Source organism: Mobula birostris, chromosome 8 (genome assembly GCF_030028105.1).
Source record: "Mobula birostris isolate sMobBir1 chromosome 8, sMobBir1.hap1, whole genome shotgun sequence".
NCBI lineage: Eukaryota > Metazoa > Chordata > Chondrichthyes > Myliobatiformes > Myliobatidae > Mobula > Mobula birostris.
In genome coordinates this window covers 119849639-119877388 of record NC_092377.1, presented here as the reverse complement: position 1 = coordinate 119877388, position 27750 = coordinate 119849639, and the positions used below count along the sequence as shown (strand labels likewise).

Sequence of the window (27750 nt, the reverse complement as noted above, 5' to 3'; positions counted from 1 at the left end):
CAGAAACCAGCGGTATTCTCAAAAGGAGGTCAGCTGACTGCCAGTGTCCAAATACGATTCGAGCCATCAGACAGAGTCTCAATGACAGAACCAGATCCAGAGAACATTCCTCCGCCGGTGGGTGAAACCTGTCTCTCCCTGTCATGCCTCACGCTTCACGGTAACCTTCCCACATGCAACATGAGGGTCTTGCCTGATGTTTGTCTTGGGTGGGAAAATGATGGGACAATAGCCGGTCAGTCAGTGACTGCTGCAGGAGGGAGTTTCGGAGCACAAATGTCCTTTGGTACTGAGGTCAATTGAGCACCATCTCCCAGTTTATATGCTTCTGAGTGATGTGTGTACTTTCCAACAGGGCAGAGCGAGTATCCGCCAGGCAGTGAGACTTTAGTGGTGAGTGAACAATCGGCTTCCTCGATTTCTTCAGGATGCAGCCAAGGGAAGAGCAGCTGGAACTCGGAGAGGCTTCAGTGTAACGGTGAGGACGCAGGCTTTTGGCCCGACCTGAGCGATTGGGGCAGGAGCTGAGAAATATCAAGACTGCAGAGGCAGTATATTCCTGTCGAAGTGGAGGGTTAACCTGGCAAAACAAGAGATATTCAAACTTTGGGCAAGAAAAATATGAAAGGACAAGGTGCATTTAGGTCACTTGCCAGTTATTGCCTGTCTTGTGAGCATGATGTAATTACCTTGTGAGCATTATGTCATTATCTCATCATGGGCATGATGTAATTGTCCCACGATAGCAGGGTGGCGTGATGGCAGGTTCCAGCCGGTATAAAGGGGAAATCACAGTTTGTTGCATAGTTGTTGTTTTGGTTGGGGTGTCACAGTCAGTGGTTGCGAATGGCAGAAAGAGAGAGAGAGAGAGAGAGAAAATAATTTTCCACCACCGTGTGAACCTACAGAATTGGGTAGAAATCAATGGCATTCTGTGTGTCTCGAAGAGATTGATGTGAATTGTGGCACACTTTTGGTTAACCCCTGCATGGTCTCGGGTTCTGAGTGATGACCACTTTCAGTGAAAGGTCAGTTACTTTGAGAAAACTCACTCTTCGCAGTATCTTCGGAAAAAGGCATTTCTCGGCTGGAAACTACGTCAGCAATGTTGTCTTTTCTCCATCGCTGGTTCGGGAAGTCTCTGCTCATTTATTTGATAAATCACTTGGACTGTTTGAACTACCACCTTAAGACTGTGCTTAAGTAAGATCTGTTAAGAATTGTCTTTAAGGTCGACTGTTTGATGACTATAGATGCATAACATCATTAACTTCTGTTCAAATTAGTCGTTTTGTTTTACTTTTCTATGTTTTGATTACAGCATAATAAATTTCGTTGTTCGGTTATAAAAACCTGAATCAATTACATATCTATTGCTGCTGATGTGTAACATATGTGGGGGCTCGTCCAGATTTGAACAAATTTAGACCTTTTTTTGTTTAATTATCGATCTGATTGGAAAAGAGGAAATAATTGGTTCCTTTTTGTTTGATTGGTTTATGTGTGGTAATCAGCAGCAATGGATGTTGGGACATTCTGTAATCACCAACCTCTGTGTCATTAGTGAATGTGAAAAAGGGTGAGGTGCGGGAAATTGCTAAAGAACTGAAGCTTACAGGGATAACCACAGCTACAACAAAGGCAGTGATTCAGAAAGATACAGCTGTGTAAGTGTTTGATGAGGAGGTGTTAGAGAATTTTCCAGTAAGTAAACTTGAGATGCAGCTACAAATGGAACAAATGAAGTTAGAGAGATTTAAAGAGGAGATAGCAGAAAGGGAAAGAGATAAAGAGAGGCAATCTGGAGTAAAACAGAGGGAATTTGAGCTAGCGAAGGAGAGGTGAAGGCTCGAGAAGTAAACTGGTTCAAAGAAATTGGTTATACTGTTATTGCTAGTCATTCCATTTAATGAGGCAGATGTTGATAGACACTTCCAGCATTTTGAGAAGGTTACTCAGAGTTCATTGTGGCCGAAAGAGGGCTGGCTTGTGTCCTTTTACAAAGCGTATTTAAAGGTAAAGCACAACAAGTTTATATGCCCTGTACTAGTGAACAGGCAGCTGATTATGATACAGTGAAGCAGGCTATACTTAAAGCTTATGAATTCGTTCCAGAAGCTTATAGACAGAGATTTAAGAGTCTGAAGAAACATGCAAACCAGAGTTAAGTGGAATTTGCCTATGACAAATCTGTGTGTTCTGAGCGATGGTGCACATCTAAAACTGTGAATCAAGATTGTGACAACTTAAAGGAGCAGCTTTTGGTTGTGGAATTTAAAAGTTGCGTCCCTAATGGCATAGAGAAATATTTGAATGGCGAGGACCCTGCCACGTTGCCAGAGTCTGCTAAAGTAGCAGATGAGTATGATCTAACTCATAAGAGTAAGTTTACTCTGAGTAAAATTTTACAAAGAAGTCACATGGATGGTCTGGGTAAACCAGAAACTAAATCATAAGCTAGTGATAAAGGTAAGGATGAAGGGAAGCAGGTGAAAGAAAAACATTTTGGTCCTATTTGTCACTATTGTAGGAGAACTAGTCAATTTATGGTGAACAAATTCCATCTGAAAGAGAAAGAAAAGCAGGCAGTCCAGATGCCTGTGTTCAACACTTTGAAATACCCATAAACCCACAGGGTTCGGGACATTCAAAGGAAGCTCTGTCAATGTCTGACAGAGTTAGAAATGGATTCAATCCTTTCATGTCAGATGGATTTTTTTCCGTGAATGAAGGGTCCATCCAAGTACCAGTAAAAAATCTTAGTGATACTGGGGCTTCTCAGTCACTTATGTAAGACAATGTTCTAGAGTTTAGTGATGAGACTGACATTGGTGAAGTAAATTTCATACAAGGTATTGAAGGCAACCTGACACCTGTACCTCTGCACAAAGTAGTTTTAAAGTCAGAGATAGTTTCAGGATTTGCGAAAATCAGACTACGACCCAGTTTACCGGTGCTGGGTGTTTCTTTATTGTTAGGGAATGACCTAGCAGATGGAAAGGTTGTTCCTGCAGTGAAGCTGACAACTAAGTCAATCACTGATGATAGAAAGATGGATTCTAACATCTATCCCTCCTGTGCAGTAACCCGAGCTATGGCCAAAAAGGCTGCCAAGGCAAATGGTTTAATGCAGCATGGGTCTGCTACCCAGGACAGCTCAAATCGTGATGCAGATTCTGGTGATTCCTCAGGAACTTTCCTATCTTTCTTGTTTGATCAAGTTCCTTGTAGTGAGTCTGACCATAAAGACTTGTCGTTGTCTAGGAAGGAGATTATAGCGGAGCAGAGCTGAGAGCTTGAGGTTGCCACCTTGAGAGAGAACACTGTCCCAGATAACAAGATTGAGAAGGTGCCAGTAGGGTTTTATTTTAAGAGTGAAGTTTTAAAGAGGAAGCGGAGACCATCTGAGACTCCGGCAAATGACGACTGGGCAGTTGTTCACCAAGTAGTCGTTCCTAAGTTTTATAGGAATGAAATTTTAACTTTGGCTCATAGTATGCCCTCAGGTGACCATCTATGTGTGAAAGAAACTATGAAAAAAGTTACAAAGCACTTTTTGTGACCTGGTTTGAGGAAGGATGTAGCAACATTTTGCCGAACTTGTCACACTTGTCAGGTTGTGGGTAAACCTAATCAAGTCAACTCAATGACCCCATTGCAACCTATTCCTGCATTTGGTGAACCGTTTTCTAAAATTATTGTAGATTGTGTTGGTCCATTTCCATAAACTAAAGCTGGCCATCAATATTTTCTGATGATCATGCGTACAGCATTTAGGTTTCCAGAAGCAATACGTCTTGGATAATACAAAAGCTAAAACAGTGATGAAAGCTGTCAAAGTTCTCTGCTTTATTTGGTTTGCCTACAGAAATCTAGTCTGATCAAGGAAATAATTTCATGTCTGGATTATTCCAGCAGGTAGTTTATAAACTGAGAGCCAAGCAGGTTACATTGTCTGCGTACCACCCAGAATTACAAGGAGCCTTAGAAATGTTCCATTCTACCCTCAAATCCATGATTAGGATGTTCTGTGTTGGAAATGAGAAGGATTGGGATGAGGGAGTTCATTTGCTTTTGTTTGCAGTGATGGAGTCAGTGCAGGAGTTCCTAGGCTTTGGCCCTTTTAAACTTGTGTTTGGGCACAGAGTCAGGGGACCTTTGGCATTGTTAAAAGAACAGTAGGTTAACAAAGAACTACATACTAATTTACTGGATTATGTCTTAAAATTTAAGGAGATATTGCAAAAAGCTTGCAGGTTAGCAAGGGAAAGTTTAAAATCTGCTCAGGAAAGAATGAAATCTTGGTATGGAAAGGAAGCTAGACCGAGGTCATTTCCGCTGGAAGGTAAGGTGTTGGTTCTTTTCCCGGTACAAACGAACCCATTACAAGCTAAATTTCATGGTCCTTACGAGATCATATCTAAAGTTAATAATGTGGACTATATGGTAAAAACATCAGATCGACGAAGGCCAACACTGCTTCTTCAGGACCCGAAACATCGACTGTACCTCTTGCTAGATGCTGCCTGGCCTGCTGCATTCACCAGCAACTTTTATGTGTGTAGCCTCACATGATGTAGATGTTGGAAATGCCAAACCCATAAAGCAACATACATATCGAATGAATATGGAAAAATGTACACTGGCCGAACAAGAAATCAAGTATATGTTAGAAAATGATATTATTAGACCTTCTACTTCAGATTGGAGTTCAACTTGTGTCATGGTGCCTGAAGCAGATGGAAGTATTCAGTTTTGTAATGATTACAGAAAGGTGAATGCTGTATCAAAGACTGACGCGTAACCAATCCCTAGGGTAGATGATTATGTGGATAAAGTTGGAAAAGCTAAGTTTTTTTACAAAGGTTCATCTGTTAAAAGTGTATTGGTGTGTTCCACTGACGGATAAAGGTAAAGAAACTTCTGCATTTGTGACGCCGTCTGGGTTATATGGGTACAATGATCTGCCATTTGCGATGAAGAATGCTCCAGGAACGTTCCAGAGAATGGTTAATTCTGTAATTTGAGGGTTAAAACATGCAGATGCCTATATTGATGATGTAGTCGCAGGGAATGACACTTGGGAAGAACATATACCTGCAGTGGAAAAGCTGTTTGAAAGGCTGTCACAAGCCACCCTAACTGTTAATCTAGCTAAAGGTGAATTTGGCCATGCCACTGTGACCTGTCTTGGTTACGTTGTGGGTCAAGGCAGGTGGGCTCCTGTTCAGGCAAAAGATCAAGCAATTTTGGAGGTTCCCACTCCAACTGGTAAAAAAGCTCTCAGAAGATTCTTGGGAATGGTAGGATATTACAGTAAGTTCTGTAAGATCTTTGCCGAGATTGCCCTTCCATTGACTAACCTCCTGAAGAAAGGTGAAAATTTTATTTGGAAACATACTTGTCAGGAAGCATTTGATAAATTGAAATCTTTCCTATGTCACCAAACTGTGCTCAGTTCACCTGACTTTGAAATGCCATTTTCCCTAGCTGTGGTTGTCTGTGACGGGGTTGCAGGAGCAGTGTTACTACAAAGGTATAATTACGATGATGTTGACCATCCTGTGGCTTATTTTTCCATGAAATTTAATGGGCATCAAAGAAATTATTCAACCATAGAAAAGGAATATTATCTCTTATGTTAGCTCTGCAACATTTTGATGTGTATGTTGGCGCAACTCAGAAACCACTCATGGTTCACACCGATCATAACCCATTGGTATTTTTGAATAAGCTGAAAAATTAAAATAGATGGTTGATAAATTGGAGTTTGATCTTACACGAATATGATCTCTTAATAACTCACATTAATGGGAAAGATAATGTAATTGCCGACTGTCTGTCCAGATGTTCAACTTGCTATGTAATATTTTTGAGTGGAATTTTGATATTTGTATACACTCCGGCTATATGTTTTATTAGTACTGTATGATAACTGTATATGTGTGGTGCATTTTGTAAATTTTATACATTTGTGATTTTTTGAAAAATTGTAGTTAAAATTTTACTCTCGATAGAACAAAATTTTCTGTGTTTTTAGGGGGAGGTGTTACCTGTCTTGTGAGCATCATGTAATTATCTTATGAGCATTATGTCATTATCTCGCGATGGGAATGATGTAATTGTCTCATGATAGCGGGGTGTTGTGACGTCACGTGATGACAGATTCCATCCCACATAAAAGGGAAATCGCAGTTGGTTGCGTAGCTGTTGTTTTGGTTGGGGTGTCACAGTCGGTGGTTGCGCAATCGCAGAAGGAGAGAGAGAGAGAGAGCGAGAGAGAGAGAGAAGAATTTCCAGCTTCGTGCGAACCTGCAGAATTGGGTAGAAATCAACGGCGCTCTGTGTCTCGCAGAGATTGATGTGAATTGTGGCACACAGTTTTGGTTAACCCCTGCATGGTCTCGGGTGTTGTGTCATGACCACTTTTGGCGAAAGGTCAGTTACTTTGAGAAAACTCGCTCTTCATTGTATCTTCGGAAAAAGACATTTCTTGGCTGTAAACTGCGTCAGCAGTGTCGTATTTTCTCCATCGCTAGTTTGGGAAGCCTGTCCTCTCATTTGTTTCATAAATCACTTGGACTGTTTGAACTACCACATTAAGACTGTGCTTAAGTAAGATCTGTTAAGAATTGTCTTTAAGTTTGACTGCTTGATAACTATAGACACATAACACCATTAACTCCCATTTAAGTTAGTCGTTTGTTGACTTTCCTATGTTTTGATTAGAGCTTAATAAATTTTGTTGTTTATTTCTAAAAACCTGACTCAATTGCATATCTATTACTGCTGATATGTAACACGGTGAATCCCGTAACTTCACATGACTAAGAATAATATCGAGGGGAAAATTAGGAGGGTGCGATGTGGATCTGGAAGGTAAAGTTAAGGAAAATACCAAGAAATTCTGCGGAGGTTAGCTGAAAATTTGGAGTGGTATGCTCAAATCCTACTACTGTCTTTAAGGTGTTTGCACTTTCTCCCCATGACCGCAGTGAGTTTCAACTGGGTTTTCCAGTTTCCTGCCTCATTGCAAAAAACCCTTAGTGTTAGTAAGTTGTGGGCATGTTACCTTCGCACTGGAAGCTGATCTAAATGATCTAAATAGGACCTGAGGGGCAATTCTTTTACCCATAGTGTGGTGAGTGTGCCAGAGAAAGTGGGTTCAGCAGGTACAATGTTATCATTGAAGGTGGCACCTGGATAAATGCATGGAAAGGCAGGGTTAGAACGGATGAAGTTGACTGCAGGAAATTGGGATTATCCAGCTGGGCATAGTGGTCATCACAAACTCATTGGGCAAATAGTCTCTATCTTGCTGTATTAAATGATGGGCTGAATGGCCTGCATTGTGTACATCTTTCTGTCTTCAATGACATACCATCGGTCCTTGTGTCATACCCTAGGTCCCTGCATGTGGCCTCATAAAGAGAGACACCATCACTTCCAGGGAGGAGATTCTGAGGAATGTATGAGTTGAGGTTCAAAATGTCTTCCCCAACGTCCATACGTCGCCTGTAGCTGTGTCATTTTCATCTCTGACCCTTACAGCCTTTAAATCCCTGGGAACCCTTCCTTCCTCTACACTTGTCCCCATCTCTTTGACTCCCCATCACTGCAATGCAAAACAAGCTTTTTGCTTTCACTTTCCTCTGGATCTCCTGTACCTCACACTGATCCTCACTGGTGCAAAGCCTGTTCTCAGGACATAGGACACCCATGCTGGTGGGTGTCCATCTCTGAGCTCAGAAGAATATTAGATCACATCCCTTCCTTTCCACTGCTGAGAATCACCCTGAGTGAAATGTGCCTGGTGTGAGGCAGGCTGACTGAGCACAGGTTCTGTGTTTTACAGTACAATGTTACGGTCAGGGAGACGTCCATGAGAAGATTGTGAAGGAGTTGAAAATCTGCCAGTATGAAGGGCCAGGGGTTCCCTGTGTTCTGTTTGTGTACAAAGTGTCTCATGAAAATCAGGATCTTCGAGATGCCCTGCAGTGGGTCACAGGTAAATACACTCATCTTCTGTCAATCTGTAACTCTACCGAATCAAACCTTACCCTGGAACCCTCTCGTCTTTTGTTTCCTTTTCTGGACCGCTGCCTCTTAAACTCCCTTTGAGGCATAGTAATTATTGTGCGGGACCCTGTGTTTCTTTCCATTGCAATGGAAGGCACTTGCATTGTTTTACCAGGTTTTACCTCTACAGGTCACAAGAGTTTTCATTGTGATGGGAGATTGTTGCATAGCAAGCACCCACAAACAGCAGAGAAGCAATCAACGGGGATCCTGTTGCAAAATTATCTGGGTCATGGTGGGTTCCCTTGCCTCTGTCCAAAATGATGTTTGTGGATCTTTCTCTACACCTGAGGAGAGCTGATCTTTGGGCTGAAAGTCCCAGACAAGACAGGAGTGGAGGTGGGATGACTGATTTGTACACAAGCAGCATTACCCCTACACCACTCAGACAGAAAGACAGACAGACAGACAGACAGACAGACAGACACACACACACACACACACACACCAGTAATGTGGTGTCAACCCAGATGGAAGGTGCTGACCCCAGGTATGATGCACCCTGTGGGTTCCTGCAGTGGGTGGGACACACACCACTGCCACAGCGTTATTCTGTGTTTCATTCTGTTACTCTGTGTTTCAGGAGGCGGGACAGTGCGGAAGGAAGACATTTGCACTGTGATTCTGTTGCAGAAATCTGGAGATTTTGGAGTAAACAAGATGATGACTGATCCAGGGTTATTCCATGAGGAAACCAATGTTTTTCAGATATTTTGGACAGAAGCGAGTGTTACGTGGCAAAGTGCTGATGAAGGCCACACTGTGATTCAGACCATCAGACAGAGTCTCATCAACAAGACAAAATCCAGAGGAGGGTCCTGTCCCGGTGGGTAAAACCTGCCTCTCCCCGTCCACACGTCATGTTTCACTGTAAACTTCCCATATGGAATGTATGTGTCTGGGGTGGGAGTGATGGGAAACTATCAGAACTGTACCCCAGTCAACTAGTAACCGCTCTGGGCTGGAGGTTATGGGAGGGAGGGAGGGTCAGAACAGAAATTCCCCATCGGTTCTAAGGGAACATCAGCACCAATTCCCAGGTTGCAAGTTTCTGACTAATGTGTGTGTTGTGCACTAGGGTCGAGCAAGGATCCACAGGGCAGTGAGACGTCCTCATTGTGCAGTGAGCAACCAGATCATTTGACATCTTCAACCTGCACGCAAGTAAAGAACGAAGAGAGCTCAGAGAAGCTTCAGTGTAACGGTGAGAAGCAAGGATTGGGGCACGACTCATGGCATATCAAGGGTGTAGATGTATTGTGTCCCCCTTGTGTACAGAGCCTGGGTGGTTTAGGAACCTTGGCTGACGAGAGTGATTGAAGTTCCAGTCAAGAGTAGAGGTAAGTATACATTGTGTTCACAAACAGGAGTCCCGAAGAAGGGTCTCATTCTGAAGCATCGGCTGTACTCTTTTCCATTGATGCTGCCCGGCCTGCTGAGTCCCTCCATCGTTTTGTACATCAGACATTGTTTTTAATTTGTGAACAAGATAACCTCATGATGCCTATAAAAATATCAAGAATATACTTGAGGTAAATCTGGAGGGCAAAGCGAGAGTGTGAAATGGATCTGACTGATAAGATGTCATGGTCCGTTCCGTGGCCTCCAGACTCCGGGTCTTCCAGCTATCCCTTGTTTCAGTTGGGCTTAATCATAGGTACTGATGCTTGTCTTGAGGCTGGGAATATAAGCGGCCCTGGGATCAAGTATGGTTGCTGGTTCGTCTCAGCATCCCGTCCTCGCCGCCATGGGTAAGTCGTTTGCCATTACCCTGCGGTTGGATCTGTCCCTTCCTGTCCTTGCCGCCATTGGATAAGCCAGGCCATCTTTGCCATTACCCTCAGGCTGGGCTGCTCCCTTCCCTTTCCCTTTCTTCTGAAGCCTTGCCTGCAACCTGTCTCTGCAGCCTTACCATGCAACCTGTGTCTGGAACCTTTTGCCCTGCAACCTTGTCAAGTTTACCCACCAGAGTGAGACCGGAGCCTTGACTTGTCAAGATAAGGAACTGTCTATTGTTGAGTTATAACTGTTTCTGTATCCATGCCTTCGCTAGGTAGGTCCGGTCGTTGCAGTATTTCCTTTGTCTTGCCCAGGAGTCTCTCGTTCTGTCCTGTAGCCTCGGATAGTCCTGTCTCCCAGGACCACGTCATGACTTCGCCTAGTTTCGAAGTCCGAGTCCCAGTCAAGACCCAGGTTCTGGGTTCTTGTCCAGTCTCTGGCTCGGAGTCCGAACCCTAACCTCGTCATGTCCTCGCCTCAAAGCGCCCAAGCCATGAGGAACCCAATCCACGTCCAGTCCTGTAGCCACGTCATGTCCTTGCCTAGTTCTGGGGTCCGAGCCCGAGTCAAGACCCCGGCTCTGGGTCCGTGTTCAGTCTCCGGCTAGGAGTCGAAGCCAAGGCTCCTAGTTCCCAGTTCCTGGTCCTGGACCTGCTTGCCTCGCCAATGTCCTAGCCCAAGTCTATGTTTTTGTCCTAGCTCTCCAGACAAGTCCTGTTCCTAGTACTTCAGTGTCTGTGTCTTGCATTTGGGTCTGCTCCCAGAGCCCCCATTGTGACATAGGATTAAGAAAAATTCTAGGATGTTCTATAGCTCAGTAAGGATTTAAAGGATGATTAGTTAGAGAGCAGATCCTGTTGGGGATCAGCAGGCTTCCTATAACTTGAGGGGGCAGATAGATTGAAATTATAAGAAATATTTCTCCTCGATGATTGCTGAATTGATTTACTGAAAATCACAATTGCTCAAGAGTTGAGGGAACCAGGAGAAGACAAATTGGAAAACATTCATATTCCCAGGGAGAAGGTATTTTCAGCCTTACAGTGCATTTTAGTGGATAAATCCCCAGGGCCTTACGAAGTGCTTCCTGGAACTCAATAGGAGGATACAAAGGAAACAGTGGAGGCCCTTATGGAGATATTTGCTTCATTGTTTCTCACTGTGAAATGATGCCACTGAAGAATGGAATGAGGTCATTGTTGTTCCGCAGTTTAAGAACGATAGAAGTGATAAGCCAAGAAATGACAGACCAGTGAACCTGACGTCAGTTGTGGGGAAGTTAGTGGTGGGCAATCAGAGGGATAGAATGTCCCAGTATTCGGGTAAACAGAGACTGATTAGGAGGTTTTTGCATGGTGTTGTGAGTGCAAAATGGTGCAGTTGAACCTCTTTAGAGATGTTTGTAGAATGACCCAAATTGTAGATGCGGCTCAGGCTGGGAATGTAGTCCATTTAGCAGAACCAACAATAAGACCTCGCATGGTAGGCTGGTCTAGTGGGAAACGTTGTATAAAATCCTGCAGAGACAGTTCGGTTGATGCAAAAAATATGAGGGATATTTGGTGAAGAAAAATATGGAAGGACATAGTTCAATTAGGTCATGTGACAGTGAATCCTTTAATGCCAAATGACTAAGAAAACAATCAAAAGTGAAATTCTGAGGGCAAAGAGAGAGAGTGAGTGAGATGGGTCTGACAGAAAAGGTAAAAGAAAATCCCAAGAGATTTTGCAGCCATATCAGGAGTAAAAGTGTGGTTACTAAGCGAGTAGATACGTCTTCACCTGCAGGACATGGCTGAGATTTTTAATGAATATTTCCCCTTTTTCTCTGAGGAGATGATCATTATTACTCAAGGGGATTAAGTAGAGATGTTTTTGAAACTGCTCACATTTCCAGAAAGGATGATATTTGCAACTTTACAGTGTATTGGTGGATAAATACCCAGGGCCAGAGCGAGTGCTTCCTTGAAATTTGTGGGTGGTGAGAGGAGAAATTGTGGAGTCTGTTGCTGAGATTATTGCCTCATCTTTTGCCACCAGAGAAGTTGCAGAAGACTGGAAGGAAGCTCATGTTTGGTTGTTTGAGAAGAGCATGAAGGTCATGCCCGGGAATGACACACCAGTCAGTGTGAAATCAGTAGTGGGGAAGTTACCTACGGGAGTTCTGAGGGACAGGGTGTACCAGCATTTGACTGGACGAAGTCAGATTAAATAGAGTCAGCACAGCTTTGCTCAAGAAAAGCTTTGCTTGTGGAACAGCAATCAAGCAATTTGAAGAGATGACTGAAAACGTAGATATTAGGGCACGTCAGTGGACGTAGTTTATTTGTAGTTCAGCAAGGCCTTCGGCAAGGTCTTGCAAGGTAGGGTAAACTGGATGGTTAGGAATCCAGTCAAGATTGGTGGATTCAAAATTGGTTTGGAGGACGAAAGCAGAGGGAGGTGGTTGAAGGTTGTGTTTCGGAATGGAGGCTGCTGATGAGCTGTGTTCTGCAGGGATCAGTGTTGGGTTTCCTTCATTACTATTTTGAGAAATGATTCGAATGCCAGTGCACAAGGCTTGATCAGTGGATCTGTGGTTGACACAGAATTAAATGGTACTAATTATAGTGAAGAAGGGTGTTGTGGAATACAGAATGGAGGAGAAAATAAAATCATCGAGGCAAGATAAGGTGCATGGTAACAGTCTTTTCCCCAGGACAGAGGAGTACACAATTAGAGTCTCTGGGTTAAAGGTGAGGGGAGAGAGTTATAAAGGGCAGTGGAGAGTATGTGAAACTATAATGGTTATTAATCTAATATGGATTTATTGAGTATGCCAGCAAGGAAATTAATCTCAGGGTTTTATATGGTGATATATATGTACTTTGATAATAATTGTACTTTGGTCTTTGGTCTTTTCCATAGGGGAAGTGGTTGAGGCAAGTACAAGAGTATCCTTTCAGAAACACTTGGATAGGTACATGGAGGGGGTGGGACTTGGAGAAATACAGTTGTAATGCAGACAATTTGGACAATCTGGATGGTCACCATGGCCAGTGAGGAGTGGTTGGGCCAAGGGGCCTGTATTCTGCTGTATTGTCTAATGTCTCGATGGGCTGAAGGGCATCCATAGGGCACATCCTGCAGTCTCCCGATGACAGGTCCCTGTAGATTGGACATGGCTCTGTATCTATGGACCCAATGCTTCCAGTGATGGTATTCTGTGCGTTGTGAGAGTCAGAGAGCTTAATATCTCACGCAGGTCAATAACTCACCCTGTCGGTGTGTCTGTTTTCCCATGCCCTCCGTTCCCTACACAGATCCCAATCCTTGAGCACAACTGGACCAACACTCCAGTATCTGTGACCCCTCCCCATCACACTGACCCACTCTGAAACCTACACTCCTTGTCATCTCCACGGTCTCCACTGTCTCCAACACTCCTCCCCGCCTCTGTAAACTACCCCACTTAACCTGCTGCTTTCACATCCCTTGAGAATTCACATATGCTGACAGATTGACAGTGAAGCAGAGCCCATTCTCATGCTGATGCGTGTCCAACTCTGAGCTCGGAGGAACATTAAATCTATCCCCTTTCCTGCTGTTACTAGGAATCACCTTGAGTGAAGTGCACTGGTGTGAGGAAGACTGAGTGAGCACAGGTTCTGTGTTTTACAGTGCAATGTTACGGTCGAGGAGCCATCCATAAAGAGATTGTGAAGGAGCTGAATATCAACGAGTGTGAAGGGCCAAGGATTCCCTGTGTCCTGTTTGTCTACAATGTGTCTCGTGAAATTGAGGGTTTTCGAAATGCCCTGCAGTGGATCACAGGTAGATACCCTTGTCCTCTCCACAGGTGAATGTCATGAAGTCAGTTCGCTTCCGTGGTATCCCCTTCCCATTGGAGACTTCTGCTGACTGCTGGCTCTTCCCTTCCTCTGAGGTACAATAATTATGAATTTGTGTCATCCTAAGATTTGGTTCACAGTAGGAGAGTGGCTCTGCATTGATGTAGCACCTTCCTTATCCTTGCCATGTCCTGTGCTGCCCTGCCACTTAAGCTCACAGTAGTTATCATTGTGATGGGGATGTATAATGGTGCAGAGCAAGCTCCCACAAACAGCTGTGAGGTAATGGACTGTGGATCCTGGTGTAACATTGTCCAGGACACGGGTCGGTTCCCTTCCTCTGTGTGTAAGGTGTTTGGAACTTTCTGTGCCCCTGAGTGGGGAGGGCATTCCTGCAATGGAAGTCCCAGTGGAAAAATGATGCTACTGTTAGTGCTGTACCTCCTGTGGGGAGATGAATGCCAATAGTGGGATGGGAGGGCTGTCTTGTACATAGTCAGCATCAAGTGGACACACACAGGGACAGGAAGGTGGGCACAGCCCCAGGTGGAAGGTGCTGAGCTCAGGGCTGATGTACCCAGTGGGTGGGACACACACCCATACCATAGCAGCACCCAGACACCCTGTTACTCTGTGTTGCAGGAGGCAGAAGAGTGCGGAAGGAAGACATTTGTGCCGTGATTCTGTTGCAGAAATCCCTAGATGTGGGAGAGGGGAAGATAAGGACCGATGCAAGATTATTCCACGAAGGAACTGCAGTTCATCGAGTACTTTGGAGAGAAACCAGCGATATTCTCAAAAGGACGAAAGCTGACTGCCAGTGTCCAAATACGATTCGGGCCATCAGACAGAGTCTCAGTGACAGAACCAGATCCAGAGAACATTCCTCCTCCGGTGGGTAAAACCTGTCTCTCCCTGTCATGCCTCACGTTTTACTGTAACCTTCCTATATGGAATGTGAGGGATGTGATTAATGTGGGTCTTAGGTGGGAAAATGATGGAACCAACTGTAGTCGGTCCGGCAGTGACTGCTGCGGGAGGGAGTGAGGGAGGTAGGTCCATGGTACGAAAAGTCTTTGGGTCCGGAGGTCGATTTAGCAACAATTCCGAGCTTACAGGCTTCTGACTGATGTGTCTGCTTTCCAGTAGGGCAGGGCGGCAATCTGCCGGGCGACGAGACTTCGATGGAGATTGAAAAATTGGATTGTTCGATTTCTTCAGGATGCAACCAAAGGAAGAGAAGCAGGAATTCAGAGAAGAGTAATGGTGAGAATGTAGGCTTGTAAACATGCGTTTGAGGTAGGAGCTGAGAAATAGCAACTCTGCAGAGGCAGTATGTTCCTGTCGAAGTGCAGGGTAAACCTGTCAAGACAAGAGATATTCAAGCTTTGGTCAAGAAAACTATGGAAGGACAAGGTGCAATTAGGTTATTTCCCAGTCAATCCCTTCACATCTAATGACTAAGAATACTATCAAGAGGGAGATCAGGAGGGCAAAGAGAGAGGGTGTGAGATGGATCTAGAAGATAAGGCTAAGGAAAATCTCAAGAAGTTCTGTAGTGATTAGCATAAACTTTACAGTAGCAGCCATGTGTGTTCAACTCCCACCACTGCCCTTAAGGAGTTTGTGCTTTCTCCCCGTGTCTGCAGTAGGTTTCCACTGAGTATTCCAGTTTCTGCTTTTTGCAAAGATTAGTGTCCGTAAGCTGATGGCATGCTATGTTGGCAGTGGAATTATAGTGACACGTACGGGCTGCCCCCAGCTCATCCGTGTGAGGAAAACGAGCATTTCACTGAATGTTTCAATGACTCAGTGTAGATGTAATAAATAAACAGATCTTTAATCTGGCCTGTCACTATTTTAAGATTAAAATGATAACTAAGGAGAAATAGCTCACTTTAGAAACTCAGAAGGTCTGCTTATGTCCTGAGCCGCAGGAACATGTTGGGAGAAAATAACATTTAGCATGCTGACATTCATTAGTTGGGCATTGAGTACGGAACTAGAGCATTATGTTGCCATTGAATATGTCATTGGTGAGGCTGCAATTCGAACATAGTGTAGAGTTTTGGACAAACTTTTATAGGAAAGGTGTGGTTAAATTGGAAATTGGTCAGAGAATTGCAAGACTGTTACCAGTGCTGAGTAATAGGGAGGGTTTTTCCAGTCTCGGTCATTATTCCTTGTAATGCAGGAGGTGGTGATGATATAGAAACATATAAAATCATGGCGTGGCAAGGACAAGTTGGATGCTAACTGTCTTTCCCACACATCAGGAGAGTCCAAAACTTGGGGCATTTGCTTAGGGTGAAGTGGAAAGGTCTAAATAGGACCTGAGGGGCAATTATTTCACCCATACGGTGGTGAGTATATAGACCGAGCTGCCAGAGAAAGTGGGTGCAGCAGGTACATTGGTATTGAGGGATAGATGCATGGAAAGGTATGGTTAGAACGGAAAAGGTTGACTGCAAGAAATTGGGTTTACCTAGCTGGGCATATTAGTCACCGCAGACTCATTGGGCAAATAACCTCTTTACTGGTGTACTAAACGATTAGCTGAATATCCTCATTCTACACCTCCATCGGTCTCCAATTACATGCCCTATGGCAGATGTGTCTAGGGTGGGCATGATGGGAAACTGTCAGAACTGTATCCCAGTCAGTCGGTGACACACCAGGATGGGGGCGTGGGAGGGAGGAAGGGTCAGCTGTAAATCCCCATCGGTTCTAAGGTAACCCCAACACCAACTCCCAGGTTACAGGTTACTGATTGATGTGTGTATCGTGCCCTAGGGTCGAGCGAGGATCCAGAGGGCAGTGAGACTCCCTCATTGTGCACTGAGCAACCAGATCATTTGACATCTTCAACTGGCACACAAGAGAAGGACAAAAAGAGCTCAGAGAAGCTTCAGTGTAACGGTGAGAAGCAAGGATTGGGGCACGACTCATGACATATCAAGGGTGTAGATGTATTAAGTTCCTCTTGTGTACACAGCCGGGATGGTCTAGGAGCCCTGGCTGATGACAGAGATTGAAGTTCCAGTCAAGAGGAGAAGCAAGCATGCATTGTGTTCACAAACAGGAGTTCCGAAGAAGGGTCTCAGTCCGAAGCATTGGCTTTACTCTTTTCCATTGATGCTGCCCGGCCAGCTGAGTTCCTCCATCATTTGGTACATTGTACATTGTTTTTAATTTGGGAACAATTTAACCTCATGATGACTATGAAAATATGAAGAATGCACTTGAGGTAAATCTGGAGGGCAAAGTGAGGGTATGAGATGGATCTGACAGCTAAGATTAAGAAAAATTCTCGGAGGTCCTTTAGCTCAGTAACGATTAAAAGGATGGTTAGTCAGAGAGGAGTTCCTGTTGGGGATCAGCAGGCTGTCTGTAACTTGAGGAGGCAGATAGGTTGAAATTATAAGAAATATTTCTCCTCAATGATTGCTGAACTGATTTACTGAAAATCACAATTGCTCAAGAGATGACAGAAAAAGGTGAAGACAGATTGGGGAACATACATATTCCCAGGGAGAAAGTATTTGTAGTCTTACAGTGATTTCTAGTGGATAAATCCCCTGGGGCTTACTAAGTGCTTCCTGGGACTCGTGGGAGGCTAGAGAGGAAACAGCGGAGGCCCTTATGGAGATATTTGCTTCATCATTTGTCACTGGGAAACGATGCCACTGAAGAATGGAATGAGGGGGATGTTGTTCCGTTGTTTGAGAACGATAGAAGGGATAAGCCAAGGAATGACAGAGTGGTGAATCTGACGACAATTGTGTGGAAGTTAGTGGTGGGCAATCGGAGGGAAAGGATGTCCCAGTATTTGGGTATACAGAGACTGATTAGGAGGAGTTTGCATGGTGTTGTGAGTGGAAAGTTGTGCAGTTGAACCTCTTTAGAGCTGTTTGCAGACTGACCAAAATTATAGATGAGGTTTGGCCTTAGAATGTCATCCATTTAGCAGAACCTACAATGGTAGGTTGGTCTAGTAGGAAACATTGCATGAAATCCTGGAGAGACAGTTCTGTGGATACAAAAATATGAGAGATATACAAGCGTTGTCAAGAAATATATGGAAGGACATAGTTCAATTAGGTCATGTGTCAGAGAATCCTTTAATGCCAAATGACTAAGAAAACAATCAAGAGCAAAATCATGAGGGCAAAGAGAGGGTGTGAGATGGATCGGGCAGAAAGGGTAAAGGAATATCCCAAGCGATTTTGCAGCATATTATGAGTAAAATGTGGTTACTAAGTGAGTAGATCCCTTTAAACATTGGTAGGACTACCTATATCTTGACCTGCAGGACATGGGTGAGATTATTAATGAATATTTCCCTTTTTTCACTGAGGAGATAATAATGATTACTCAAGGGAATTAAGTACAGTTGTTTTGGAGACTGCTCATCCAGAAAGGGTGATATTTGCAACCTTCCAGTGTATTGGTGGATAAATCCCTATTTTGGACCTGACTAGGAATACTATCAGGAGGGCAAAGAGAGAGAGTGTGAGATGTATTTGGCAGATAAAGTTAAGGTAAAACCCAAGAAGTTCTGTCGTGGTTAGCTGAACTTTACAGCGGCAGTCATGTGTGTTCAATTCCCTCTACTGTCATTAAAGAGTTTGTACTATCTCCCCGTGACTGCAGTAGGTTTCCACTGGGTATTCCTGTTTCCCACCACAGTGCAAAAACCTTAGTGTGTCACAATGGTGGGGCATTGGGAGCAAGGGTGGACCCAAATGAAAGACACATCTTGTGAGGGTAATTAAATTGAGTTTATTGTTTGATACCAGGAGAGCAAAGCAGAAGCAGGAATAGCGCACTGGACAAGGACTCAGGACTACAACTAGGCTGGGACTAGGGGTCTGGGCTAGGACTCAGACTTGGACCCCAGAACTAGCGGCGACCTGAAGAGGCTACGGTATGGACTCTGATCCAGAGACAGGGCAAGGACCCAGTACCTGGGTCATGCCCCAGGCACGGACCCCAGAACCAGGCATGCACATGACATGTGCTAGGGAGAGGAGGAACATGGAAAAAACAAAGCTTCTGTCTCCGGAGAGCAGGGAACCATGGACACATACACAGAACACAGAGTCGGGACCCCTCCTTGGGTACAGGACATAGGGCCGGGACTCGCACACAGAACAGATAGCCAGGACTCCTCCTTGGGTACAGGACATAGGGCCGGGACTCATGACTCATGACCCCTCGTGGGGCAACGGCAAGACGGCCTGACTTACCCCACGGAGGCGAGGACAAGACACGACAAGACATGACCCCCCTCAGGGCAACGGCAAGATGGCCTGACTTACCCCACGGAGGCGAAGACAAGACACGACCAACATGAATGAACACCAGACAGTACCTGTCTAGCTCCGGCGATAGAACTAGACCGAGATGCAGTCAAGGGCTGCAGACGAGGACTAGAGGCGAGAGGGGCAGAGAAGGGATTGAGACAGCGGGGTAGGACCACCAGGGCCGGGACTCGACTCGGAACTTAGATGCCGCCAGGACCGGGATTTGACTTGGAGCCTCCGAGTAGTGGCGAGCTCTCGACTCGGCCCGGGAACAGTAAATAGCGGTTCTTGATTCCCTCCAGCGGGTTAACTGACTGACCCACCTCGGTGGAAACTTTGCAGGCTCACTTTCGCGAAGTAACTTGACAAGGTTGCTCCGGTGAGGAAAGGTGAATTACCAGCACTCGCTTCGGGCTGAGACAAGGCTTGCTCCGGCCAGATGACATTGGCACGCCGTGACTTTGGTGACTTTGCTGACGCTCCTGCGCCGAACAGCTGAAAACCGGAGACTATAAACTACCGGTTCAGCCAAGAGTAAATTGCCTCCAATCACCAAGGCCGAGGGACACGGGAAAACAGGGAACCAAAGGGGAACAGGGAGTAAACGGTCCGGATCGTAACATAAACAAAGTAAATTTAAAGAGACCCTGATCCGGACATGACATAGTGTTAGTAGTTAGTGAGCATGCTAATTTGGCACTGGAGGCAGGGCTACCCCCAGCTCATACTGGTACTGTGTTGTTCATTGAGGTAAACAAGTATTTCACTGAATGTTTCAATGATTCAATGCAGATGTAACACATAAAACAAATCTTTAATCTGATCTTTCATTATTTTAAGATTAAAATGGATCCCAAGGAGAATTAGCTCACTTTCGAAGCTAGAAGGTCTGCTTATGTCTTGAGCCGCAGAAACATGTTGAGAGAAAAGAAGCTTTAGCACATTGACATTCATCAGTTGGGCATTAAATACAGAACTAGAGCATTGGGTTGCCCTTGAATAAGTTATTGGCGAGGCTGCAATTGGAACATGGTGTAGAGTTTTGGTCACCCTTTGATATGAAAGATGTAGTGAAACCGCAAATTGGGCAGAGAATTGCAAGGCTGTTACCACTGCTGAGTTTTCCACTCTAGGTGATTATTTCTTGTAATGTAGGAAGTGATGATAATGTAGAAATATATAAAATCATGGTGTGGCAAGGATGAGGTGGATGTCTTTCCACAGTTCAGGAGAGCCCAAAGCTTGGGGCATATGTTTAGGGTGAAGAGGAAGGATCTAAATAGGACATGAGGGGCAATTCTTTCACCCATGGGGTGGTGAGTTTCTAGACCGAGCTCCCAGAGAAAGTGGGAGCAGCAAGTATAATGGTATCATTGAAGGGACACTGTATGGAAAGGCAGGGTTAGAATGGATAAAGTTGACCACAGAAATTGGGATTATCCAGCTGGGCAGAGAGATCATTACAGACACATTGGAATGAATGTCCTAAATCCTGCTGTATCAAGTGCTCGGCTGAATGGCCTGCATTATGTACATTCCTCTGTCTCCGAATGACTTAACCTATGTCCTTGGGTGTGGCCTCATAATTAGAATCCCAATTGCTTCCAGGGAGGGGATTCTGTGGAATGTGAGTTGAACTGAAGTTCTAACCCTCTTCTGCGAGGTCCATGCCTCATCTGTAGCTTTATCAGTTTCACCTCTGACCCCTACAGCCTTTAAACCCTTAAGAAACCGCCCCGCCCCCACCCCCGCAACCCATACACTCCTGCCCATCTCTTTGACTCCTAACCGCTCCCTGCCACTGCGAACCACAGCTAACTTTTTGCTTTCACAACCTTCTCTTTGGTAGGGTGTCCATCTCTGAGCTCAGAGGAACATTAAATCACCTCCCTTCCTTTCCGTTATGGAGAATCACCCTTAGTGAACTGTGCCTGGTGTGGGACAGGCTGAGCGAACACAGGTTCTGTATTTTACAATGCAATGTTACAATCGAGGAGACGTCCATGAGAAGGTTCTGAAGGAATCAGTGATATTCTCAAATGAACTTCAGCTGACTATCGGTGCCCAAATGAAATGTTGGCCATCAGACAACCTCAGTGATAGAACCAGATCCAGAAGATGTTTGTTTCCCGAAGGGAAAACCTGCCTCTCCCTGTCATGCCTCATATTTCAATGTAACCTTCCCACCTGGAATGTGAGGGTCATGTCCAATGTGTGTCTTGGCTGGGAAAATGATGGAACTGTAGCTGGTCAGTCAGTGGCTGTTGCAGGGGAGAGTGAGGGATGGAGTTTCACAGTACAAAACTTCCTTGGGTGCTGAAGTCAATTTAGCAACAATTCCCAGTTTACGTGCTTCGGAATGATGTGTGTGCTTTTCAGGAGGGCAGAGCGAGACTTTGGTGGTGAGTGAACAATTGGATTCTTGGAAGTGCATGCGGCTGGGTGATCTGGAAGACCGTGTGAGGAATCTGGAGCAGCAGCTGGATGACCTTCCACTCATAAGGGAGAATGAGGCAGTCACAGATGAGAGCTACAGGGAGGTAGTCACACCTAGACTGCAGGAATCAGGTCATTGGGTGACAGTCAGAGGGGGAAGACGAAGGTGAATAGACAGTAAGTGCAGAGCACCCCTGTAGCCATTCCCCTGAATAAGAAGTTTACCGTCCTGGATACTGATGGCGGGGAGGACCGACCAGGGGTTAGCCACGGTGGCAGCGCCGCCGGCACTGAGTCTGACCCTGTGGTGCAGAAGGGTGGGACGGAGAAGAGGAGAGCTGCCATCATTGGAGACTCTATAGTCAGGGGAGCAGACAGGAGATTTTGTGGACGTGAGACGGACACCCACATGGTGTGTTGCCTCCCGGGTGCCAGCGTCGGGGGTATCTGACTGGTTGCACAACATCCTGGTATGAGAAGGAAAGCAACCAGAAGACGTGATACATTTTGGTACCAACGACGTAGGCAGGAAGAGGGATAAGGTCCTGAAGTGTGAGTTTCGGGAACTAGGCAGAAGGCTGAAGAACAGGACCTCAAGGGTGGCGTTCTCAGGTCTGCTGCCAGTGCTAAATGATACTGATGGTAAGAACTGGAGGAGATGGCAGTTGAATGCATGGCTAAGGAGTTGGTGCAGGGGGCAGTGTTTGAGATTTTTGGATCATTGGGATCTCTTCTGGGGAAGGTGGGACCTGTACAGATTGGATGGGTTGCACCTGAACTTGAGGGTGAGCAATATCCTTGCAGGTAGGTTTGCTAGCATGGTTCGGGAGGGTTTAAACTAATTTGCAAGGGGGATGGGACCCAAAGTGATAGAGCAGTGGAAGAAGTGCATGGAGTAAAGCCAGATCTAACATATAGAGAGGCTTTGAGGAAAGAGAAGCAGAATAAAGGGTGTAAAGGTAGTAAGGTCGAAGGGCTAAAGCGCGTATACTTCAGTGCAAGAAGAATCAGGAACAAAGGTGATGAACTGAGAGCTTGCATATGTACATGGAATTATGATGTAGTGACCATTACAGAAGCTTGGCTGGCACCAGGGCAGGAATGGATTCTCAATGTTCCTGGATTTCAGTGTTCTAAAAGGGATAGAGAGGAGAGAAAGTGGGAGGTGGGGTGGCATTACTGATCAGGGATAGTATTACAGCTACAGAAATGGTGGGTAGCGTAGCAGGATCCTTTTTTGCGTCGGTATGGAAGTCAGGAACAGGAAGGGAGCAGTTACTCTGTTGGGGGCAATCTATAGGCCCCCTGGTAGCAGCAGTTATACCAAGGAGCAGATTTTAGAAAGTTGCAAAAATTACAGGGTTGTTATCATGGGTGACTTTAAATACCCTAATATTGATTGGCTCCTGATTATTTCCAAGGCTTTAGATGGGGCAGAGTTTGTTAAGCGTGTCCAGGACGGATTCCTGTCACAGTATGTTGACCGGCCAACTAGGGGGAATGACATACTAGATATAGTACTAGGTAATGAAACGGGTCAGGTCACAGACCTCTCAGTGGGTGAGTATCTGGGGGACAGTGACCACCGCTCCCTGGCCTTTAGCATTATCATGGAAAAGGATAGAATCAGAGAGGACAGGAAAATTTTTAATTGGGGAAGGACAAATTATGAGGCTATAAGGCTAGAACTTGCGGGTGTGAATTGGGATGATGTTTTTGCAGGGAAATGTACTATGGACATGTGGTCAATGTTTAGAGATCTCTTGCAGGATATTAGGGATAAACTTGTCCCGGTGAGGAAGATAAAGAATGGAAGGGTGAAGGAACCATGGGTGACAAGTGAGGTGGAAAATCTAGTCAGGTGGAAGAAGGCAGCATACATGAGGTTTAGGAAGCAAGGATCAGATGGGTCTATTGAGGAATATAGGGTAGCAAGAAAGGAGCTGAAGAAGGGGCTGAGGAGAGAAAGAAGGGGGCATGAGAAGGCTTTGGTGAGTAGGGTAAAGGAAAACCCCGAGGTATTCTTCAATTATGTGAAGAACAAAAGGATGACAGGAGTGAAGGTAGGACCGATTAGAGATAAAGGTGGGAAGATGTGCCTGGAGGCTGTGGAAGTGAGCGTGGTCCCCAATGAACACTTCACTTCAGTATTCACCAATGAGAGGGAACTTGATGATGGTGAGGACAATATGAGTGAGGTTGATGCTCTGGAGCATATTGATATTAAGGGAGAGGAGGTGCAAAATACATTAGGATGGATAAGTCCCCGGGGCCTGACAGAATATTCCCCAGGCTGCTCCAAGAGTCGAAGGAAGAGATTGCTGAATCTCTGGCTAGGATCTTTATGTCCTCGTTGTCCACGGGAATGGTACCGGAGGATTGGAGGGAGGCGAATGTCGTCCTCTTGTTCAAAAAAGATAGTAGGGATAGTCCAGGTAATTATCAACCACTGAGCCTTACGTCTGTGGTGGGAAAGCTGTTGGAAAAGATTCTTAGAGATAGGATCTATAGGCATTTAGAGAATCATGGTCTGATCAGGGACAGTCAGCATGTCTTTGTGAAGGGCAGATCATCTCTAAAAAGCCTGATGGAATTATTTGAGGAGGTGACCAGACGTATAGATGAGGGTAGCGCAGTAGATGTGACCTACATGGATTTTAGTAAGGCATTTGACAAGCATCCACATGGTAGGCTTATTCATAAAGTCAGAAGGAATGGGATCCAGGGAAGTTTGGCCAGGTGGATTCAGAATTGGCTTGCCTGCAGAAAGCAAAGGGTCATGGTGGAGGGGGTACATTCGGATTGGAGGGTTGTGACTACTGGTGTCCCACAAGGACCAGTTCTGGGACTCTACTTTTCGTGATTTTTATTAACGACCTGGATGTGGGGGTGGAAGGGTGGGTTGGCAAGTTTGCAGACAACGCAAAGTTTGGTGGTGTTGTGGATAGTGTAGGGGATTTTCAAAGATTGCAGAGAGACATTGATAGGATGCAGAAGTGGGCTGAGAAGTAGCAGATGGAGTTCAACCTGGAGAAGTGTGAGGTGGTACTCTTTGGACAGACAAACCCCAAGGCAAAGTACAAAGTAAATGGCAGGATACTTGGTAGTGTGGATGAGCAGACGGATCTGGGCATACATGCCTACAGATCCCTGAAAGTTGTCTCACAGGTAGATAGGGTAGTTAAGAAAGCTTATGGGGTGTTAGCTTTCATGATTCGAGGGATAGAGTTTAAGAGTCGCACTGTAACGATGCAGCTCTATAAAACTCTGATTAGGCCACATTTAGAGTACTGTGTCCAGTTCTGGTCGCCTCACTCTTGGAAGGATGTGGAAGCATTGGAAAGGGTACAGAGTAGAATTACCAGGATGCTGCCTGGTTTAGAGAGTATGGGTTGTGATCAGAGATTAAGGGAGCTAGGGCTTTACTCTCTGGAGAGAAGAAGGATGAGAGGAGGCATGATAGGGGTATACAAGATATTAAGAGGAATAGATAGAGTGGATAGCCAGCGCCTCTTCCCCAGGGCGCCACTGCTCAATACAAGAGGACATGGCTTTAAGGTAAAGTTCTAGGGGGATATTAGAGGAAAGTTTTTTACTCAGAGAGTGGTTGGTGCGTAGAATGCACTGCCTGAGTCAGTGGTGGAGGCAGATACACTAGTGAAATTTAGGAGACTTCTAGACAGGTATATGGAGGAATTTAATGTGGGGGGTTATATGGGAGGCAGTGTTTGATGGTTGGCACAACATTGTGGGCCAAAGGGCCTGTACTGTGCTGCACTGTAATATTCTGTGCTCTATGAAGAGGAGGGTAAACCTGACAAGATGAGAGATATTCAAGTTTGGTCAAGGAAAATATGGAAGGACAAGGTAAAATCAGGAGGCAAAGAGTGAGAGTGTGAGATGGATTTGGCCGATAAGATTAAGATAAAACCCAAGAAGTTCTATAGTGTTTAGCATAAACTTTACAGGGGCAGCCATGTGTGTTTAATGCCTTCTGTTGTCTTTAAGAAGTCTGTACTCTCTCCCTGCGACTGCAGTGGGTTTCCATTGGGCATTCTAGATTCCTGCCACAGTGCTAAAGCTTAGTGTTAGTAACTTGTGAGCTTGCTACGTTGGCACTGAAAGCAGGGTGACACTTACGGCTGCCTCCAGCTCATCCTTGTACTGTGTTGTTCATCAAGACACACGAGCATTTCACTGAATGTTTCAGTGATTCAATGTAGATGTAACACAAAAACAAATCTTTAATCTGATCTGTCACTATCTTAAGATTAAAATAATAACTAAGGAGAAATAGCTCACTTCAGAAGCTAAGAAAGTCTGTTTATGTCCTGAGCTGCAGGAACATGTTGGGAGTGTAATTGGACAGAGTATGAGTACACAGTTCATTGAAAGGAGCATCACAGATAGAGATGGTGTTGAAAGGGGCTTTTAGCATGCTGGCCTGCATCAGTCAGTGCGCTGAGTATGGGGATTGGGCACGTGATGCTGAATTTCTCTCTGTCAATGGTAAGGCTGCATTAGAAGTACTGTGTGGAGCTTAGGTCACTTTATTATAGAAAAGGTTTGCTCAGACTGGAAAGAATGCAGTGAAGCTTTACAAGAATATTGCCAAGCCTGAAAGTTAATAGCAAGAGGTTGAACAGGCAAAGATTCCTTGGAACTTAATGGTATATAATGGAAGATATATACAGTCGTATATAAAATCACAAGAGGGTAAAGGTGGCCACAGCCTTTTCCCAGGGCAGGAGAGTCCAGATGTTCTCCAGTTGTTGGCCACTGCTGCTCATCTACCTGTATCTTCAGTGACTCAGTCCCACATTCTGCACTGGGCAGGGTTCAATGGTGTTTAGAGCAGGGAATCGGAACAATTATCCTCACTGGTTAATGGTGGTGTTTCTGTGCAACACCAGCTTTCTCCCACCCCTGTCCATCACACCCCTCACTATGCTTCTAATTCCTCCATAATCTGATTATCGAGCCATTCCCAGTGGGGTTGAGGTTAGTTCCACCTTCTCTCTCTCTCTCTCTGTGGGAGAAGTTTCCCCTGAGTTCTCTCTGATCTCTCAGTGAATACCCTGTATTAATGACCCTGTGTCCAGTTCCAGACACAAGTGGAGGTATCTTCTCCCCATCAAACATGTCTGTAACCTTCTGTCCCACAGGACAACCCTGAGACTTCCCTTTCCCAGCCAGTGCTGTGATTCTGATCTGTGACTATTTAGTGTGAACCTTTAATTCACCACGGTGACCAGAACCATGTGTAGTCTCTCAAGGATTGCCTGAACAATGCTCTTTACAAAGTCGACATATCCCTCCACTTTCCATTCTGTCCCACTGGTCAGGATCCGAGGGTTCTGCTGACTTCTGTGTGACGTTATTAATCTCCGTCGGTGTCGGTGTCACTGAGCACAGCTGGTCCAGTGGGCAGGCTTGGAGTGGGGAAGTGTGTATCATCTCTGTCTTTTCACACGGTGCAGTGTTCCTGCACTGTGCTCCCACTCCTGCAGGGAGGAATGTCAGTTAGTGTACAACTGATAGAGATCGTCTGTATTTCCTGTTGCAGGAAGTCCTGCAGGAGGAGGCCAGTGATCACCTGACACACCCACCGTCTGGGGAATCTGCTGCCTGGACCCAGCCTGAAAACCTGCTGCTACCCTCGTCTGCCCTGACCTGCTCTGAACACATCACTGAATACAACTCATCTGATTCTGAGAAGCTCTGACTCCAGAAACAAACTGGAGACCCTCATCCTGAACCAATGGTGTTTGATCACAGTTATTGCACTGAAAATGTCTTGTGTTGCCTGCTCAGACCCTCTGTCTGCCCCACTGATGGTCAATAAAAGAGTGATAGTGATGTGACTCCTGTGATGTGTACTACCCTCTGAAAGTGATGAAAATTACCCTGAACAACCCATCTGCTGATGATCAGCCAACATGGCGAGTGGGGGAGTGGGGAGAGGGGAACATAGACAAAATGCTGGCCAAACTCATCAGATGAGGCAGCATCATCAATGGATTTAATCAGTCGGGTTCTGGGAAAGACCCATCATCAGGAATGGGAAGGAAGAGGGCAGATCCAGAATAAGGAGGTGGACAGGGGGAGGAGTAAACCAAATGTGTTTTCGGGACACGACTTTAACTTCATTGATGGCATGGAAGATTCCACAGTCCAAGTTCACGCCAGTAACATGCCCAGACTTTTTCTCCACGACATTGTTGACTGCATTGATGTAGCTTCCCTCACCCATGCTGATCTCATCAATTTCAGAAACCTTGCCTCCAGCTTCCACCCTGTCCTGAAAATAACTTGGCCCA

At 45.3% G+C, this 27750-nt stretch overlaps 1 protein-coding gene across 1 annotated transcript in view; it reads left to right on the top strand.

Moving 5' to 3' along the window:
• The window catches only part of LOC140201638 (uncharacterized), a 395760-nt gene extending 368471 nt beyond the window's left edge, over positions 1-27289 (top strand). Inside the window, exons 2-10 of the mRNA XM_072266064.1 lie at positions 356-478; positions 7856-8008; positions 8663-8905; positions 9158-9283; positions 13519-13671; positions 14331-14582; positions 14838-14954; positions 16482-16607; positions 26997-27289. Coding sequence (XP_072122165.1) covers positions 8740-8905; positions 9158-9283; positions 13519-13671; positions 14331-14582; positions 14838-14954; positions 16482-16607; positions 26997-27022 — 966 coding nt within the window. The 5' untranslated portion in view covers positions 356-478; positions 7856-8008; positions 8663-8739 and the 3' untranslated portion in view covers positions 27023-27289. The remainder of the gene's footprint in view (positions 1-355; positions 479-7855; positions 8009-8662; positions 8906-9157; positions 9284-13518; positions 13672-14330; positions 14583-14837; positions 14955-16481; positions 16608-26996) is intronic.
• The last annotated feature ends 461 nt before the right edge of the window (positions 27290-27750 follow it).